At 38.9% G+C, this 17,521-nt stretch overlaps 1 protein-coding gene across 8 annotated transcripts in view; it reads left to right on the forward strand.

Moving 5' to 3' along the window:
* Window positions 1–17,521, forward strand: part of SENP7 (SUMO specific peptidase 7) — a 70,522-nt gene that overhangs the window by 17,899 nt on the left and 35,102 nt on the right. For 6 of the 8 annotated variants that reach the window (XM_037908027.2, XM_037908035.2, XM_043538571.1 and 3 more), the window contains 3 exons: window positions 4,742–4,939; window positions 6,456–6,653; window positions 15,147–15,265. In XM_037908027.2, the coding sequence (XP_037763955.1) occupies window positions 4,742–4,939; window positions 6,456–6,653; window positions 15,147–15,265 (515 nt within the window). The remainder of the gene's footprint in view (window positions 1–4,741; window positions 4,940–6,455; window positions 6,654–15,146; window positions 15,266–17,521) is intronic. The other 2 variants (XM_037908044.2, XM_037908061.1) reach the window with 2 other exon arrangements.

Consider the following 17,521-nt stretch of genomic DNA (forward strand, 5'->3'; position numbering starts at 1 on the left):
TGATCCTGTCAAACTAACTTGATATCTTTTTTTGGTGAGTTTACAAGATTGACTCATCTAATATAATTAGACTTATGTAGGGCATTTGACTTGGTATCACATGACATTTTGATTAAGAACTAGAACAATAAAAATCAACATGGCACACATTAAATGGATTAACAACTGGATAATTGTTAGGTCTCAAAATGTAATTGTACAGGGGGACTCATCATTAAGCAGGTGTGTATCTTGTTGGGTTCTGCTGTTATTCAGGAGGGACTCTGGTGTAGAGGTGTGAGCAGCAGGATGGAACAAAGATTCCTAGCTTTTCTTCCCAGCAAATGTGTGATCTTCTTTAATTCACTTAACCTCTCTATGCTCAGTTTATTCATCTATAAAATGGGGAAAATACTAATTTAGTAAGAGTGCTGTGGTTTAATACTTAGGATGCACCACAACCACTAAGTAATCTTCACAGTACCCCAATAAAGCAAATACATTGTATTCCTATTTTACTTATGGGTAAAATAAGACTGAATATGGTCAAGCAACTTGCCCAAGGCCACAGAGGGAGTTCTTGATTCCTAATCCCATTTTCAAACCACTTACCCCTCTTTCGTTATTAATTGTCATAAACCACTTTCAGATCCTGTAATGAAATAGCACAATTTATTATTACTGTCTGTGCTGTAAAGTTCACTTTACTATTTGTGTACCAGATCAATTAACTTAATTTTTCCTAAAAGCATATATGAGGCTTTTTAAAATAGTTTTTTTACAGAAGGGATACAACTCTTTCAGAGGCAGGTATCAGGACCTGGAACCAGACTTCACTGGCATCCGTTTATCAGCACTTGCTCTGGAGTACATAGGATGGGCGCTTTTATTGTTCAAGCTTTGGATTCTTTTGTCCGCCTAGTTCTCCTTTTGGAAAAATTTTTGTAGAAATACCTGAGTTTCTTGAAAAAGGTGTGTAATGTTTTCCTGTTAGCCTGGCATTGTAAGCATTTCATTGATAAATGTCAGGATTGGGTGAAGTAGTGACTGCTTTATCACAAAGACTTAACTCCTGTAATCAGTTACTGACAAGCTTACTTGGGAAATGATTCCTTGCTCCTGGTCTGCAAGATTAGTGTGGATGCTTGTTTGCTGTTAAAGTTAACGAATGCAGTGTTGGTTATCTGCCTGCCACATACCTCTCACTTACACAAAGATGTTTCTCTTTATATAAAAGCAGTTCCTCCCATGGTATGTATAATTCTTTAGTCTTCATCTTTCTCACTTTATATATACAAATCTCCATGGGAAGTAATTTCTGCTATTAAAATCAGGATATGTATTTCACCATGTTCTCAAGATCAACCTCTTTGTACAACCCAGCTTAATTGTTATCCATTTAAAAAAAAAAAAGGATAATTCCATCTATTCATGACAAATCATATAGCAAATATATCACTAAAGCGGCTTACGTGAAGTTGCTGTTTTGCATTCCTTGCTGCAGAACCAATTCAGTGCAAAAGAGACTTCAGTCTCATCTAGCAGAGCAAATGCAGCACATAAGAACTGCCATACTGGGTCAGACCATAGGTCCATCTAGCTCACTAGCCTATCTTCCGACAGTGGCTGATGCCAGGTGCTCCAGAGGGAATGAACAGAACAGGTCATCATCAAGTGATCCATCCCCTGTCACCCATTCCCAGCTTCTGGCAAACAGAGGCTAGGGACATTCAGAGCATGGCATTGCATCCCTGACCACCCTGGCTAATAGCCATTGATGGACCTATCCTCCATGAACTTACCTTGTTCTTTTTTGATCCCTGTTGTAGTTTTGGCCTTCACAACATCCCTTGACAAGGAGTTCCACAGGTTGACTGTGCGTTGTGTGAAGAAGTACTTCCTTTTTTTTTTTTTCTTCTTTAACCTGCTGCGTATTAATTTAACTGGGTGATTCCTATGTCTTGCGTCATGTGAAGGAGTAAACAACACTTCCTTATTCACTTTCTCCACACCAGTCAAGATTTTTAGACCTCAACCATTTCCCCCCATGTCACCTCTTTCCAAACTGAAAAGTCCCAGTCTTTTTAATCTCTCTTCAAGCAGAAGCTGTTCCATACCCCTAATAATTTTTGTTGCCCTTCTCTGTACCTTTTCCAATTCCAATATATCTTTTTTGAGATAGGGTGACCGTCTCTGCACACAGTATTCCAGATGTGAGCATACCATGGATTTACATAGAGGCATTATGATATTGTCTGTCTCATCCATCCCTTTCCTAATGGCTCCTAGCATTCTGTAAACTTTTTTTGACTGCTGCTGCACACTGAGTGGATGTTTTCAGAGAACTATCCACAATGACTCCAAGATCTCTTTCTTGAGTCATAATAGATAATTTAGACCCCCATCATTTTGTATGTATAGTTGAGATTGTTTTCCAATGCGCATTACTTTGCATTTATCAACATTGATTTTCATCTGCCATTTTGTTGCCCAGTCACCCAGTTTTGTGAGATCCCTTTGTAAGTCTTCACCATCTGCTTTGTACTTAACTATCTTGAGTAGTTTTGTATCATCTGCAAATTTTGCCACCTCACTGTTTACCCCTTTTTCCAAATCATTTATGACTATGTTGAACAGTACTGGTCCCAGTACAGACCCAGGGGGATATCACTATTTACCTCTCTCCGTTGTGGAAACTGGCCATTTATTCCTACCCTTTCCTATCCTTTTTTTCCTAGCATTTAAACAGTTACTGATCCATGACCTTCCCTCTTACCCCATGACTGCTTACTTTGCTTTAAGAGCCTTTGGTTAGGGACGTTGTCCAAGGCTTTTTGAAAGTCCAAGTAGGCAATTTTCATTGGATCTCCCTTGTCCATGTGTTTGTTGACCACCTCAAAGATTCTAGTAGATTAGTGAGGCATGATTTCCCTTTGCAAAAGCAGTGTTGACTCTTCCCCAAAATACCATGTTCATCTACGTGTCTGGAAATTCTGTTCTTTACTATAGTTTCAACCAATTTGCCTGATACTGAAGTTAGGCTTACTTGCCTGTAATTGCACGATTGCCTGTGGAGTCTTTTTTTAAAAAATTGGTGTTACATTAGCTATCTGCCAGTCATCTGGCATAGAGGTTGATTTAAGTGATAGGTTACATACCTCAGTTAGTAGTTCTGCAATTTCATATTTGAGTTCCTTCAGAACTCTTGGGTGAATATCATCTGGTTCTGGAGACTTATTACTGTTTAATTTATCAATTTGTTCCAGAACCTCTGGCACCTCAGTCTGGGACATTTGCTCAGATTTGTAACCTAAAAAGAATGGCTCAGGTGTGGGAATCTCTCTCACATCCTCTGCAGTGAAGACTGATACAAAGAGTTCATTTAGTTTCTCCACAATGGCCTTATCTTTCTTGAGCACTCCTTTAGCACCTTGATCGTCCAGTGGCCCCAGTGATTGTTTAGCAGGCTTCCTGCTTCTGATGTACTTTAAAAAAATTTTGCTGTTACTTCTTAAGTCTCTGGCTAGTTGCCCTTCAGATTCTTTTTTGGCCTGCCTAATTATACTTTTACACTTGATTTTGCCAGAGTTTAGGCTCCTTTCTATTTTCCTCAATAGGTTTTAACTTCCAGTTTTTAAAGGATGCTTTTTTTTGCCTCTAACGGCTTCTTTTAATTTGTTTAGCCATGGTGGCACTTTTTTGGTCCTCTTGCTACAGTATGTTTTTTGATTTGGGGGTATACATTTAATTTGAGCTTCTATTATGGTGTTTTTTAAAAGTTTCCATGCAGTTTGCAGGCATTTCACTTTTGTGTCTGTACCTTTTAATTTCTGTTTAATTAGCTTCCTCATTTTTGTGTAGTTCCCCTTTCTGAAATTAAATGCTGTTGAGGTGGGCTGCTGTGGTGCACTCCCTCCCCCTCCCGGGATGTTTAAAATTAATTATATTATGGTTGCTATTACCAAGTGGTTCAGCTGTATTTACCCATATTCAGATCCTGTGCTCCACTTAAGACTAAATCAAGAATTACCTCTCCTCTTGTGGGTTCCAGGACTAGCTGCTCCAAGAAACAGTCATTTATGGTGTCAGGAAACTTTGTCACATAGCACAACTCATGTAAGCAACTTTAATAGTAACTTGAACTGACCTTGTAATTTATAATTATGTACAGTTTCTCAAACATAGATGGCCAGAAACTTTTAATGTTGGGACATAAAAATCAAGGTGATAATCTGACAAAATATTTGGCTATGGTAATAGCATAATTTTCTTGCAAAACCTCATTTTGAATCTGTGCATGAGCTGCTAAATGCTTTATTGTCCTTAAAGTGCTGCCACAGTATGACCCCCTGTTTTTGCCCTTTGGTACCGTCTGTCTTAAAGATGCTCATATCTACAGTTTAAGTGCAGTTTGAGGTTCTTGTAGCACCAGTTCTGTGAACTTTAATAGAGGTGGTACAGGATATGTGGAGATTTTGCTGCATTAAAAATTTATCCTGTAGATCCATGTGTGTTTGGGCTAGTCACTGATGCCAGAATGCAAATTCCTGAAAGGGATGCTGTCACCCAAGAGAATCAGTCTTGACTCTCCATCTGTGCAAAGAGTAATTTTACAAGTCATCAGCTGAGCAAATATACCTCTAGCCGAGATGAAAACTGTTATTGCCGGGATTACAAAGTCCTTAAAGAAACTTTGTTGAATTCATGTACCTTCTCTAGACTTCAGCACTATATTTATTATGTCTTATTGTCTGTATGGCAGGCAACCCAAAGTTATGTTGACGAATGTCCTGAGGACAGAAATAGGAAGAAAATACACACAGAGCCATCTTATTACTGATGCTAATTTATCTGATGTTGACAAGTTGCAATCAGATCGACCACCCTCATCATCCGTTGCCAGCCTAGAGATATTGCAAATATTAAATCCTCCTCTCCAAAGCCTTTTTATATCCAAAAGGTATGTTGTTCAATACTGATTAAGTCTTAACGTCCTGGACCTTTGCTTCATTTAACTAAAAATCATAATCATTTGCTTGCAATTGTTTTTTACGGAAAAGTATTCCTTATTACATTGTAGATGTTACCTGTTGTCTTGATCCCAAGCCTTACTCTTGTGAGTGTCGCTTTGGATCATATAATTTGAGTATGCCTGTACCAACCACAGTCTTGTGGAATTTCTGATGAGTTGGTGTCTAGAACTTGATTAATTCTGGTCCAGTTTATTGGACTCTCTGAGATGGGTGTTTTTCATCACTCCGGTGAAAAGAAAACACATTAACATCTAACTGTCCCCCTAGAAGAAGAAATCTACAGTTCTTTCCTCTTCTGATTGTTCTTCTGGATCTGATTTTGACTCTCTTCCAAGTCATACTTCTCATCACAGACCACCTGTGTGCCAGCTCTGCAAACACCAAGGCTCCCTTGAAAAGGACTTTGTACCTCTCGGCAGAACAGGAGTGGAAAGAAAGACATCAGACACCACAACATGCTATGCTGGAAAGTGACCCAGGTGGATCAGTTCACAGAGAGAGAAGACAGAGGGAGGTGTTTGCAGGGCACAGCTAGGAGACCGCATCATTCATCCAAATTCAGAAAAGGCTGTGGCTGTACATCATCATCATCTGAAAGAAATCACGATAGGAACTGCAGAGCATAAGCACCAGAGTTTGAGGGAAGAGAGCCATTAGCCAGGCAAAACAGCAAATCGACTGTGATCACACATGTACAAGATAATCAAAGTATTTGACATTTGAACCACTGATAAAATGCATTTTGTCATCTCTTGATGGTTTTTGATTGACCTAATTTTGGTGCTCATCTCTTCTGACACATGCAGATGTTCTTCTCAGCCTCACAATCTCATCTGATATATGGCAGAGTGACACCTGGGATTTGTGACAAAGGACTAGAATTAATTACAGAGTTGGTTACATGCTTTACATATATACTGTTCACCAGCTGATGGCTAGAGCCATGAGTGAATCAGACTAATTAACAATCAGATATGCTTTATTGGAGACTTCCTGTTCCTAGGAGAATTTTTAAGATCACTCTGTAAATTCTATCAGTGTTGAGATTTTGCATGGAAGTTATTCTGAGATAAACTTTATGTGAACAAAGAATGATAAATCCTCAGTTGAGATGTCAAAGGCAGTCTAAATGCAACAATATGCTAACATACTGTAGCTGAGCTAAAGTTACGTCGGTTTCCCCCTTGTCTCCTCTTGACTACCCAACTTCCAACCCATGGTCTATGGTCATTGTTCTTTGTGTTAGCTGCCTGACATAGATTGTAAGCTTCTTGGTGGAGAGGTCTTGTCTTATGTCTGTAAAGGACCATGAACAAAATGGTACTTTGTTAGTAGTAATGATATTTGGTGTTACCAAGCCACTAAGTTACATGAATTCAACCAAAAGTTTCTTTATCTAGATTTGAGTGCAGCATTTATCATTTATTATTATATGTATGGCAGGCAACCCAAAGTTATTTTGAAGAATGTCCTGAGGATGAAAATTGGAAGAAAATACATAAAGAGACAGCTTATAACAGATGCTAATTTATCTGATCCCGACAAGTTGCTATCAGGTCAACCACCCTCATCATCTGTTGCCAACTTGCAGACATGTCACATATTAAGTCCTCCTCACCAAAGCCCTTTTATATCTAAAAGGTATGTCCTTCATTATTGCTTTTGCTAGCCATATGCTCTCTGAAACAACGTAACTTGTCATGAAAAAGATAACTTCTGTTAAACTGTTTTTGAGAATCTGACTTGAAGCAATAATTGAATTTCGTGAGTGCAAACTAACATACAGTATTTTCAACAACCCATCATTGTAACATTACATTATTCTCATTCTTGCTACATCTGACATTACTTGGTCACCTTTTGTTGCTAAAAGAACTTAGATTTGGACTAGATCAATGCTTTATATGTAGATATGATTACAGGGTTCTAATATGACTATGTTGGTTTGAAATTATGTCCAAAACTAATAATTATGTCACTTGCCTGTTGCTGTGATATTTGCTAGCTTGGTTCTAGGTTTTCTTTGACATATGCTCAAAGCACTTGTATATGCTAGTCCTGTTCCTCTTCCTAAATCCATAACTGGTCTCAACCCCATCATCAGTGTGCAGCAAGGACTGGCTCTCTCATTGGTTTAGCTCTCTGTTTTTCCTATTTCCATGTTTACATAGACGTCAGTACAATAGAAATGCTTTGTGTGTGGAATAAGCTGTAGAAATGAAGCTGACTAGGATTACAGAATGTAAATTTGATTCTGAATTTGCAAAGTGAACTAATCCGTCTCTCCTCCTCCTATGCTTGTCTCTCTGCTTAAAAGAAAAACAGCATCAAGAACAAAGGAAAATAAGAGGAGGAGGAAATAATGAAATAAAGGTGATGACTACATAGCCGCTGGGAGGTGCGATTAGATAGACATAGATGCACTAGCTCCACAAAAGTTAGCGTCTGAAAATAGCAGCGTGGCGATGACAGCTCAGGCTAGCCACCAGCATACATTCTTACATGACCCCCTGAGTATGTACTTGGGTGGCTAGCTCAAGCCAAGCCACCAGTGCCACTGCAGTTAGACTAATGACTCTCCTCCCCATCCTTAAAATCCTGATGCAGACATGAGCATTTTGCAAGTTAGCATGCAGTACAAACACTTGATTTGAGCTTACAGGGTAGATGTAATGGTATTAGGCAGATGCATCCTATTATTCCTTGATCAAGGCACTTCTTTTTTTCAGTCTTCACTGTCTCTCTATAGCCAGGATCATTCCAAGAAACAATGTGAAGTGCTGACTCAGATGAGGCTTGACAAGCTAGTATTGGGCTCTGAATCCACTCTGCTGCTACTTACCCCAGAATGAGACTTAAGAAAACTCTGGGTGTGTTGGATATTAACCACATAGTTGAAGGTGACATACTTGGCTGTATAAATCAGCTCATGCATGTTTTACAACAGTAGCTGTAGGGAGTGTGACACTGAATGGAAATGGTGGGATTTGTATTCTGCTGTAACTGGATATAATTTTGGAATGACAGTTACATGTATTCATAGAGAGCAGACTGTATGTGAAATTGGGTAGATAGTTCATTGTATTTATAACTGAGAGACGATAGGTAAGTTATACATCTGGAATAGTGAGCATGGACTCGCTCTACCCACTGATAAATATCTAAGGGGCAGCTGCTGTATAGGTTTCACTTTAAGCAGTATATTAGAAAAGGCAGTACAGACATTTTAGTTTTGAAACTGCTAATTGCATCTTTGCACTGTGTAACCCATTCTGATAAGTTTTACAGTTCACAGTGTAGGCAGGGCAACTGCACCTGTATTTCTCCCCTTGTGGTCCAGCAAGGTTCCAGCTCCCCAGCTGTCAAATCTCTTGGGCAAAGACATGTCTCTCTCCCTCCTGACCAGGTGTTTTCCAGGCTGCACAGTTTCCTGCCTACACTGTGAATTCCCCAGCAAATCAGTCTGACTAAGCAGGGGCTGCTTTGCTTTCTCTTCAAAGATTATAAACAGTGTAGGTGCCCATACATACACGTTACCATACAGCTTTTCCTAAACATACATGTTTATTCTTAAGGTGAATGATTACAGAGAAAACATATTAAAATAATAAAAGAACCTATACGCATGCTAATAAGAATTCCAGAGATCACCCCAAGTTTACCAAGGGCTCTGGCAGGTGTACAGTTTTTAAGAATCCACCAAGGGGATTTTCTGTGTTCATAAGTTCATAATAGCTGTTAGATCAGAACAAGCACACCCATGAAAAGATTAGTCCCTCCTTTATAGAGACGGGGTCTTTGATCTGGAAATAGATAATTTGTAGACAATGTGTTTCTCCTTCAAAAGTTTAGGTAGGTACTTTCATAACTAATGGAGTTATATTGGCATACACCTCTCCCTAGAGATTTCCTGGGAAACCCACTTAATTTAAAAAGTCATTTTGTTTCAAATAGCCCTCTGAAGCTCTCCTAACACTTCCCAGAATTTACTTAACCGTGTCTCCTCCCTAGAGACATTACATGCAATCCCACAATAATTCATCAAATTTTCATTTTTAATAGAATGAACTCTTAAGGTACTTAAACTTAATTCAGTAAGGTTTGCCTAGGATATTGCAGGAATTTGCCATATATGTCACAATAAGCATGAGCAAGTGCATGCTTTGTGAAGGGAATGCAGAGCGACAGGTGAAGTGTGTTAAACTGAGATGAAAGATCTTTAGGCTACCTCTGCTGAAGTTTTTAGATGGGAATGGAGGTGGCTCTATGTTAAAAATTAGTTTATTCAAGCCAAGTGTTAACATGTTTTTTCAATATCTTCTCCAGTTACATTCACTGAAACTAAGTGTTTCAGAAATTGGTTCTTTCAGCTTGCTTTGTAGCAGGGTTTCTTTGTTGCTTGAGGGATTCATTTCTCATATTTGTTTTGTAACAATCTTCTCTGACATTAAGGCATTAAGTAAAAATGTTGGACCTGACATTCTCCAGGCATTCTCTGACATTCTCCAGGCATTAAGTAAAAATGTTGGACCTGTTTAATAAGGCATGTTAATAGGAGAAACCAATTTTCAGGAATCAAATGTTACTTTTAATGGTGATGAGTAAATGCTGATAAGACTGCTTACAAACCTGAGAAGTCTGTCTAAAATGTGTGGTGTAAAAGTAGTAATGTTGAAACATCTTACTAGTGAAATGACAGGTTTCAGAGTAGCAGCCGTGTTAGGGAAGTGACTGTTCTAGACAAGCTCTTCAAACACTACCTGGTAGTTTTGTCCAGGATACCTTTGGAACCTGATTTTCACTAACACAAAGGCCCCTTTACACAGCTCTGGCAGAGTAATAAAGCCTGTATAGTGGGTTCAAATACATGTACATCCCCATTAAGGTCCCTTGACATAACCAGAGCAGTGAATAAGGGCCTCAGTATATATGAGAATCACACCTTTGGTGTAGAAAAAGTATCCAGTTTTGTACTGTGGATATAAAGGGCCAATAAATATATATTTTAATTTATAATATTTATATAATAATAATACATGTTGGAGGCCTTAGCAGGGCTTTTCCATTCTTGCGCCTCTACAGGGCAGTCAGTTAATTATGCCTGCTATTTAACTCAAACATGTAGATAACTGATTTGTATATACTTGTCCAAGTGACTTAGAATTGTGGGTGTAGAAATTTATACCATCTTCTGAAAATCTGCCCCCCAATGTCTGCAGTAGGGAAGCACAATTTTTTAGTGGCAGGAAAAATTTTAATCCACTGTGGGTAGAAAGGCCAGAGATGTCCATTGCAAGTGGTGATAGAGCCTGATCCTGCACCCCATGAGAAGTTCATGGGATTTCTCATGTGAGTAGGTGATGCAGAATCAGACCCCATTTATGAAAAATTCATCAATACTTTTCAAATGATTGGTATTAGAGAATTGCTTGTAGCACTCAGGGAAAAAAAGCAGAAACCAAGGTACTTGTATTAAATCACTTCTTGCCTCTGAATACACAGCTTTTCCCACACTGATACTGTATAAATAACTTATTTTGTCTTGATACCTGTCCAGGGTGAATGCTTTAAGGTGCAAGGCAATGGAGAATTAAGCCTAGTGTATATAGTAGCCTTGTAGTTTAGTGGTTCTGGTGCTCAGATTAGTGCTGCTTTTCCCTCCAGTTCCGACATGTAATTTAAACTGCAACTTCTCGTCAATTGTATATACAAGATACTACATAGGTAATTGAACGTGTGTGTGTGTGTATTAGAGGGGGAGCTGGGAGCAACCCTTACGTTAGTTTCATAATACTATCAACTATAAAATATTCTTGCAGCCCATTTTTGAGACACAGCTGCAGCAGTTCACTCTGGGAACCCTATGAGTGGACAGTCTTTCTGTGAAGGGGGAGGAGAGAGTTAGACTGAGCTCCTCACAACAACCCCTATGCCTAGGCCCACCACATGGCTGCAGTGGCCCATCCCCATGTGGAGAAGTACCACATGGTGATGAGCAAACCCAGAGTGCTTATTACGTAATCAGAATGCATCAGTGTGTGTGTAAAGCCTTATTCAGAGTTCTGTTTCCTATTTTTGATATGTTGTGACCATGTGTGAATGTAACAAGGAAAATTTTGGTGTAAATTTGAATACAGAATGCCCCTCATTCTTTCCTGCATGTCTGTTTGCATTCATGATACTGTATTTTTAATTTGATTTTTCTGACTTGGTCTGTCTGCCCGCCAGAATGGATGGTCTTCCTGTCTCTTTAAGGTTGTCATCTTGAATCTTTCATATCAGTAAGATGCTTTTGCAGTAACTTGCATCTCAGAATTTTTATGAGGTACCTTTTTATCAGACCTCTGTCAATGTTGTAAGTAGCATTACTTCAGGTGTTGACACACACACACCTCATCATTCATTCTAAAAAAAGATTTGAAACTCTGGAATGAAGAATGGGAAATCTATTCACAGAATATTTACAATAACCAAATAAGATGTTTGTTAATGTGCAGGTAACCTTAACAAGAAGATACAGATAAGAATTAAAGGGAAATAACTCAAACCTCCTGTTCTACTATACCTGAATTAATAACTAATCTATAATAGTATTACATAGACATACCCAGCACTCCACAAAAACATATGGGCAAGGAGACATCCCTTAAGGTCAGCAGGGGGAGCACCGCTAGCCAGCAGCAATGAATGGAGAATGGGATGACTGACACACTTAGGGGCAGCAATGAGAGCAGATGGGGTGACACCCCTGTGGGTAGAGTAGTGATTGGGGAGTGATGGGGAGACATCTCTGGGAGTTTTAAGACTCCTGGTCTCAGCTAGATTCCATCCAATGGGAAGGCTAAAACGAGGAATAATTTTTTTTAACAAACTTGAGAGCCACTGTCTTGGCAGTGCAATTGCGACATGGAAAGGCTTCTGGCCATCTGCTGAATCTATCCACTATGACAAGGAGATACTTGGTCATAGTCTGATCACAGCTGTCTGTCTTGTCTTATTCCCATTTCAGCCACCAAACAAAACTGGTTGGGATTTTAAACGTAGTAAATTTAGACTAGAAGATGAAAACATTAGTAAATAGTGCTAGATGTTGAGCCCTTTTAATTGCTTCAGAGTATGTCTACACTGCAGTCAGAGTTGTGACTGAAGTTCCTGAATACATACCCAAGCTATCTTTAATTTAGTCAGTGCGAGCACAAATAGCACTGAAGTATCACATGCTTCAGCGTGGGCTGTACAAGCCTACCCAGGACCCTGAGTACTTACTGGAGCAGCTAGCCTGCACTGAAGTCAATGACTGGTATTAGTACTCAAGCTAGCTAGATCAAAGCTAGGTTGAATGTATCTATATGGGCTTCAATCACATCTCTGAGTGCAGTGTAAATATTCCCTTGGAGACCTGATGGGTGCTGCAGAGGCACCCAGAATTCATCAAATCACAGAGTTCCTTTTGTGAACCACTTGCAATATTCCCAGATCATCTGATAGCCCGGAGCTGAACAATTACCTCTTCCCTCATTGTAGCATTTGTTACACAAAATAATTTGAGAAGAGGGACAGAAGGGTTGGGAAATTTGCAAGCATATTATGAAGTCTCTGGAACTCCCATAAAAGATAGGTAAGGTAATTGCTAATTTGTTTGTTTTCCAAGTGTTAATCCCCATCCAGCAATGTGAAAATCTCATTTTTAAGTGCATTTCACACTTGGAAAATTATTACTAACTAATAGCTAATCAGATTTTACAGTTAATAAACAGGAAAAAGAAGTGAGAAACTCCAGCCCCATAAATACCCACCAATTTGCCTTGAAAGTAACTGTGTTTTATTTGTAATTCTAACACTATATTAGGAATCTCATTTATTTTCCACAGGGTATAAGAATATTTAAAAAAATATTCCTTGAGACAGCTTTGCAGTGTGTTCAAAAACAAACCCATGAGTCCTCCCCTTTGAATTACCTTACACCTTGAGACCATCTCCAGAGGTGACCCATCACCATGGTGATCCTGGGCAGATCATAGCTGTATAGAAACCTGGGGAAAGTAAGTTGTGTGTGTGTTGGACCAGCCCACCTGGCTATTTGAAGGATTCAGCACATTTTCACAGCTGTTTGATTATTCATATATCCGTGCAGGTCACCTTTTAAAGTAATATTCACTCTCCATACTAGAGGGTGAAAGTAAGATGAGCTGAGTTTATCTGTATTTATGATAAGGGGAAATGTTTGTGTTTGGATATATATTTGCTGAAACATTCCTGAAGAAATGTTTGATTTAGGGTATGTGTCAAATGTCTGGGGAAGATTGATTAGTGGTACTAAACTAAATGCCAGAAACTCCTGATGACTTTTGTAGGGTCTCTTAAAATGGGAAACTCTGTATGATTGATACACAGACAGACTACATACACACACATTATTTAAGATGAGAAAGTCAAGCACTCAAAAGCTAGGAAATGCCAGAACTAAAGTTGCCTGTGCAACCTTAATTTGGCCCCTTGGTGTGTGTGCGTTATGATAGTCTTCAATTATATGATCATATACTCTTCCCCCCCTCCCCGGCCCCCTGCTTCATTCAGTGTACAGTACTTATTCAGTGAGCAGCTATTCAATATTTTGTTTTATCCTGATAGTTCAATGTGTAGCCCTTGCATGCCTGCCTTACTGCATGCTATTCCAATTCTACTCTGAAGATAGAATCCAGTTCCCTAGGGCAGCATTCAACTGCCTTAACCATGAGACCCTCCTCTCTCTTCTGGCAATGCACTGCATCATTCCCTCCACACCTTCCAACATCTACAGCAAATAAAACAATGATCCTCCAGACTACAGTCGTCTTCACTACACAACCCTGATTCATTGCCAGAGCAGGTCCATCCTGTGCACTAAAGGAGGCAGGAATCCTGTGGAAAAAACATGGTGATCATGTAATGAAAGGCTAGCATAATGCATGTGCACAAGGGAGCGAATTAAGATTGCACAGGCAGCCTTAACTCTGGTATTAACCTGTGGTGTAAACAAGCCTTAAGGTATGTTGGTATAATTTATGTCGCTCGGGGTGCAAATAAACCACCTGCCTGAGCAACATATGCTACACCAATCTAAATGCCAGTGTGGACAGTGGTATATCGGTGGGAGAGCTTCTCCCACCGACATAGTTATCGCTTCTCCGGCAGGTGGTTTTATTATGCTGATGGGAAAGCTCTTTCCTGTCAACATAAAGCATCTTAACCAGGCACGCTACAGAGGCGCAGCTGCATCGGTTCAGCTGTGCCGCTGTAGCACTTCTAGCGTAGATTAGCCCTAACTTTTGAGAGTTTGACATTGTAACATCAGTGTCCTTTTAACATAGCACTTGGGCATAATTTCATTGGCTTTTAAAAAAGTTCCATCGTGACATCATATTGACACCTGTATGGTTCATCAGCAGGGGTAGAACCTTTAGATCCACCATGCAGACCTCTGCCAGTTGAAGTGATGGAGTAACTGATAGCAGTAGTAAGTTATCCTCTTTGTGGCACAGCACTAGAGGGGATGAGACATAGACTTTGCCTGGGGTATCACAGATATTTGCTATCAGCAGAGGACTGGGGAAGTTCAGGAATCTTGGGTTCCATTCTAGGCTTTGAGAGCCAGTGTTCTTCAGTGGGCACCTTTTCTCCGGGGAACAACTCATACTTTGGAATCTTGTGCCCATTTAAAGTCTCAAATAATATGAAATGTGCTATATTGCCCCCTATGCCCGATGTTAATGACAAAGGGAAAGAGATATCTAATTGACTATGGCTTTTCTCTTTGCAGTCAGTGCTTCTGATCATTGTCTCAACAGTGCTTCAGAGGCAGCACTGGCAGAACAATATTTAAATGACTAACCTTTACCAGTGAATCAGATTCTCATGTTGTGCACCTTCTTAGAAGCATCCTTTTCACTGGTGATCAACACTGCTAATGTCAGTACGTCTAGTAGTGTATTTCCACGGAGGAAACTAAATTTGTCTGCATTGTATTTTGCTATGCTTCACAACACTTACTAGTGAAGCAGGATTCTGTAATCTGATCCTACTCTGATATCCATAGAGAGGGTTAGTCAGTACTCTTGCAGGATTAAGGAGAATTCATAGCTGTTGTTTTTACAGGAATGAATGGCATCAGAAGAAGACAGATAACAGTCTTCTCAAATTGACTGAACCGTCTAAAGAAGCAGAAAGCAATAATGCTCTGTTTACTGTAAGAAGATATGACCAGCAGAAGAAAGGTTAGTGACGAAGAACAGTTCTGTTTTGCATTTAAATATTTGGATATTACAGTTGAATAACTAGATATTTGCCTTATATTTACAAGGAGAGTGTACGAAAAAAGGGTAATACAAAGGTTTTGGTTTGTGAACAGTATGTACATTTTGTCAAAAGTGTGTGGGGTAAAATATCCATACGCTATCAAATATCTAAAGCTAAATTTTAAATAATGTTAAGGCAATAGCTTAAATACACAAACAGAAGGAAAACAAGAGAGAAGCCTAAGGCTCTACCTTCAGTTATAAGAAGTAGGGCTGTCAAATGATTAAAAAAATAATTTGATTATCACCACAAAAGGTTTCCCCCCCCCCCGCCCCCCCGCTCTCCTGCTGGTAATAGCTCACCTTACCTGATCACTCTCGTTACAGTGTGTATGGTAACACCCATTGTTTCATGTTCTCTGTGTATATAAATCTCCCCACTGTATTTTCCACTGAATGCATCCGATGAAGTGAGCTGTAGCTCACAAAAGCTTATGCTCAAATAAATTGGTTAGTCTCTAAGGTGCCACAAGTACTCCTTTTCTTTTTGCGAATACAGACTAACACGGCTGCTACTCTGAAACCTGTCAAAAAAAAATAATTGTAATTAATCGTGAGATTTTAAAAAGTCATGATTAATTGCCGTTTTAATTGCACTGTTAATGATAGAATACCAATTTAAGTTTATTATAAATATTTTGGATGATTTTCTACATTGTCAGATATATTGATTTCAGTTACAACAGAGAATACAAAGTGTACAGTGCTCACTTTATATTATTATTTTTATTACAAATATTTGCACCATAAAAAAGATAAACAAAAGAAATAGTATTTTTCAGTTCACCTCATACAAGTACTGAAGTGCAATCTCTTTATCGTGAAAGTGCAATTTACAAATGTAGAATTTTTTGTTACATAACTGCACTCAAAACCAAAAGAATGTAAAACTTTAGACCCTACAGGTCGAAGCATGAAGGGGCATATGAATGGTTAGCATGTCTGACATGTATATACATTGCAATGCTGGTTACAACAGTGCCATGTGAAAGCCTGTTCTCACTTTCAGGTGACATTGTAAATAAGAAGCAGGCAGCATTGTCTCCTGTAAATGTAAATAAACTTGTTTGTCTTAGTGATTGGCTGAACAAGAAGTAGGACTAAGTGAACTTATATGAGGTGAATTGAAAACAAATATTTATTTTATCTTTTTTACAGTGCAAATATTTGTAATCAAAAATAATATAAAGTGAGCACTGTACACTTCATATTCTGTAACTTTGCAACTGAAATCAATATGTTTTAAAATGTAGAAAAACCTCAAAAATATTTATAATGTAAATTGGTATTCTGTTTAACAGTACGATTAAAACTGCGATTAATCGCAACTATTTTTTTAATCTAGTTAATTTGTTTTGTGTTAATCGCATGCATTAACTGCGATTAATTGACAACCCTAACAATAATATCACACCTTTATACAAAGCCTTTTGTTTCAAAGGTTGTTAAAATGTTACATGAACTTAACTAATGTACAAATGCTGCAGAATGATTTTGTTCAGTACTGTAAGACAGGCAAGTGGGTGATGTAACGTGCAACGACAGACTTCAGTTGTTGGCAGGCGGGATGGAACTTTGAATCTCTGAAGCTAAAGGCATGAGCCTGTACTGCGTGAGCTAAAAGCCACATGGACTTTAGCTAAGGTTGTAGCAGACTCATTAATCTATAAGTGGTCTGGGTGTCACTAGAGGGGATAGAGCACCACACCCAGGTGTGTGGATTACACAAGCTTTTTAACGTTTCATAGCAATATTTACAAGAGGGGCAGAATACTGTATCCAGCTGAAACTGCAGGAGGGATTTAGGAGGGCAGAATGTTAATTACTAAAGCTAGAATTGGCTTAGGTACTGAGGATAACATTCCTACTCTGAGGTGGGTTATGAGTTCAGTTACATCCTTTTCTTGCTCCTGTAGATTGCAGATTTGTTCAGATTTCAGATTGCTTATGAATTTAAAATAATTTTTCACTGCGTATCACCATTTTCACGGCGGGGAGGGGGTGGAATTATCTAGTAAACACATGCAAGAAAGAGAGAGAAAAATCTTGTGTGGATGCAAATATGGTAATTGATACACTTTTTTTATTTTTGCCACTGTGACCACAATTTGAAAACGGTGAAGATGTTGAAGGATGACTACCAGCAATTTTAATAGAAATGTTATGGTATTGTGC

Source organism: Chelonia mydas, chromosome 1 (genome assembly GCF_015237465.2).
Source record: "Chelonia mydas isolate rCheMyd1 chromosome 1, rCheMyd1.pri.v2, whole genome shotgun sequence".
In the NCBI taxonomy this organism is placed as follows: Eukaryota; Metazoa; Chordata; order Testudines; family Cheloniidae; genus Chelonia; species Chelonia mydas.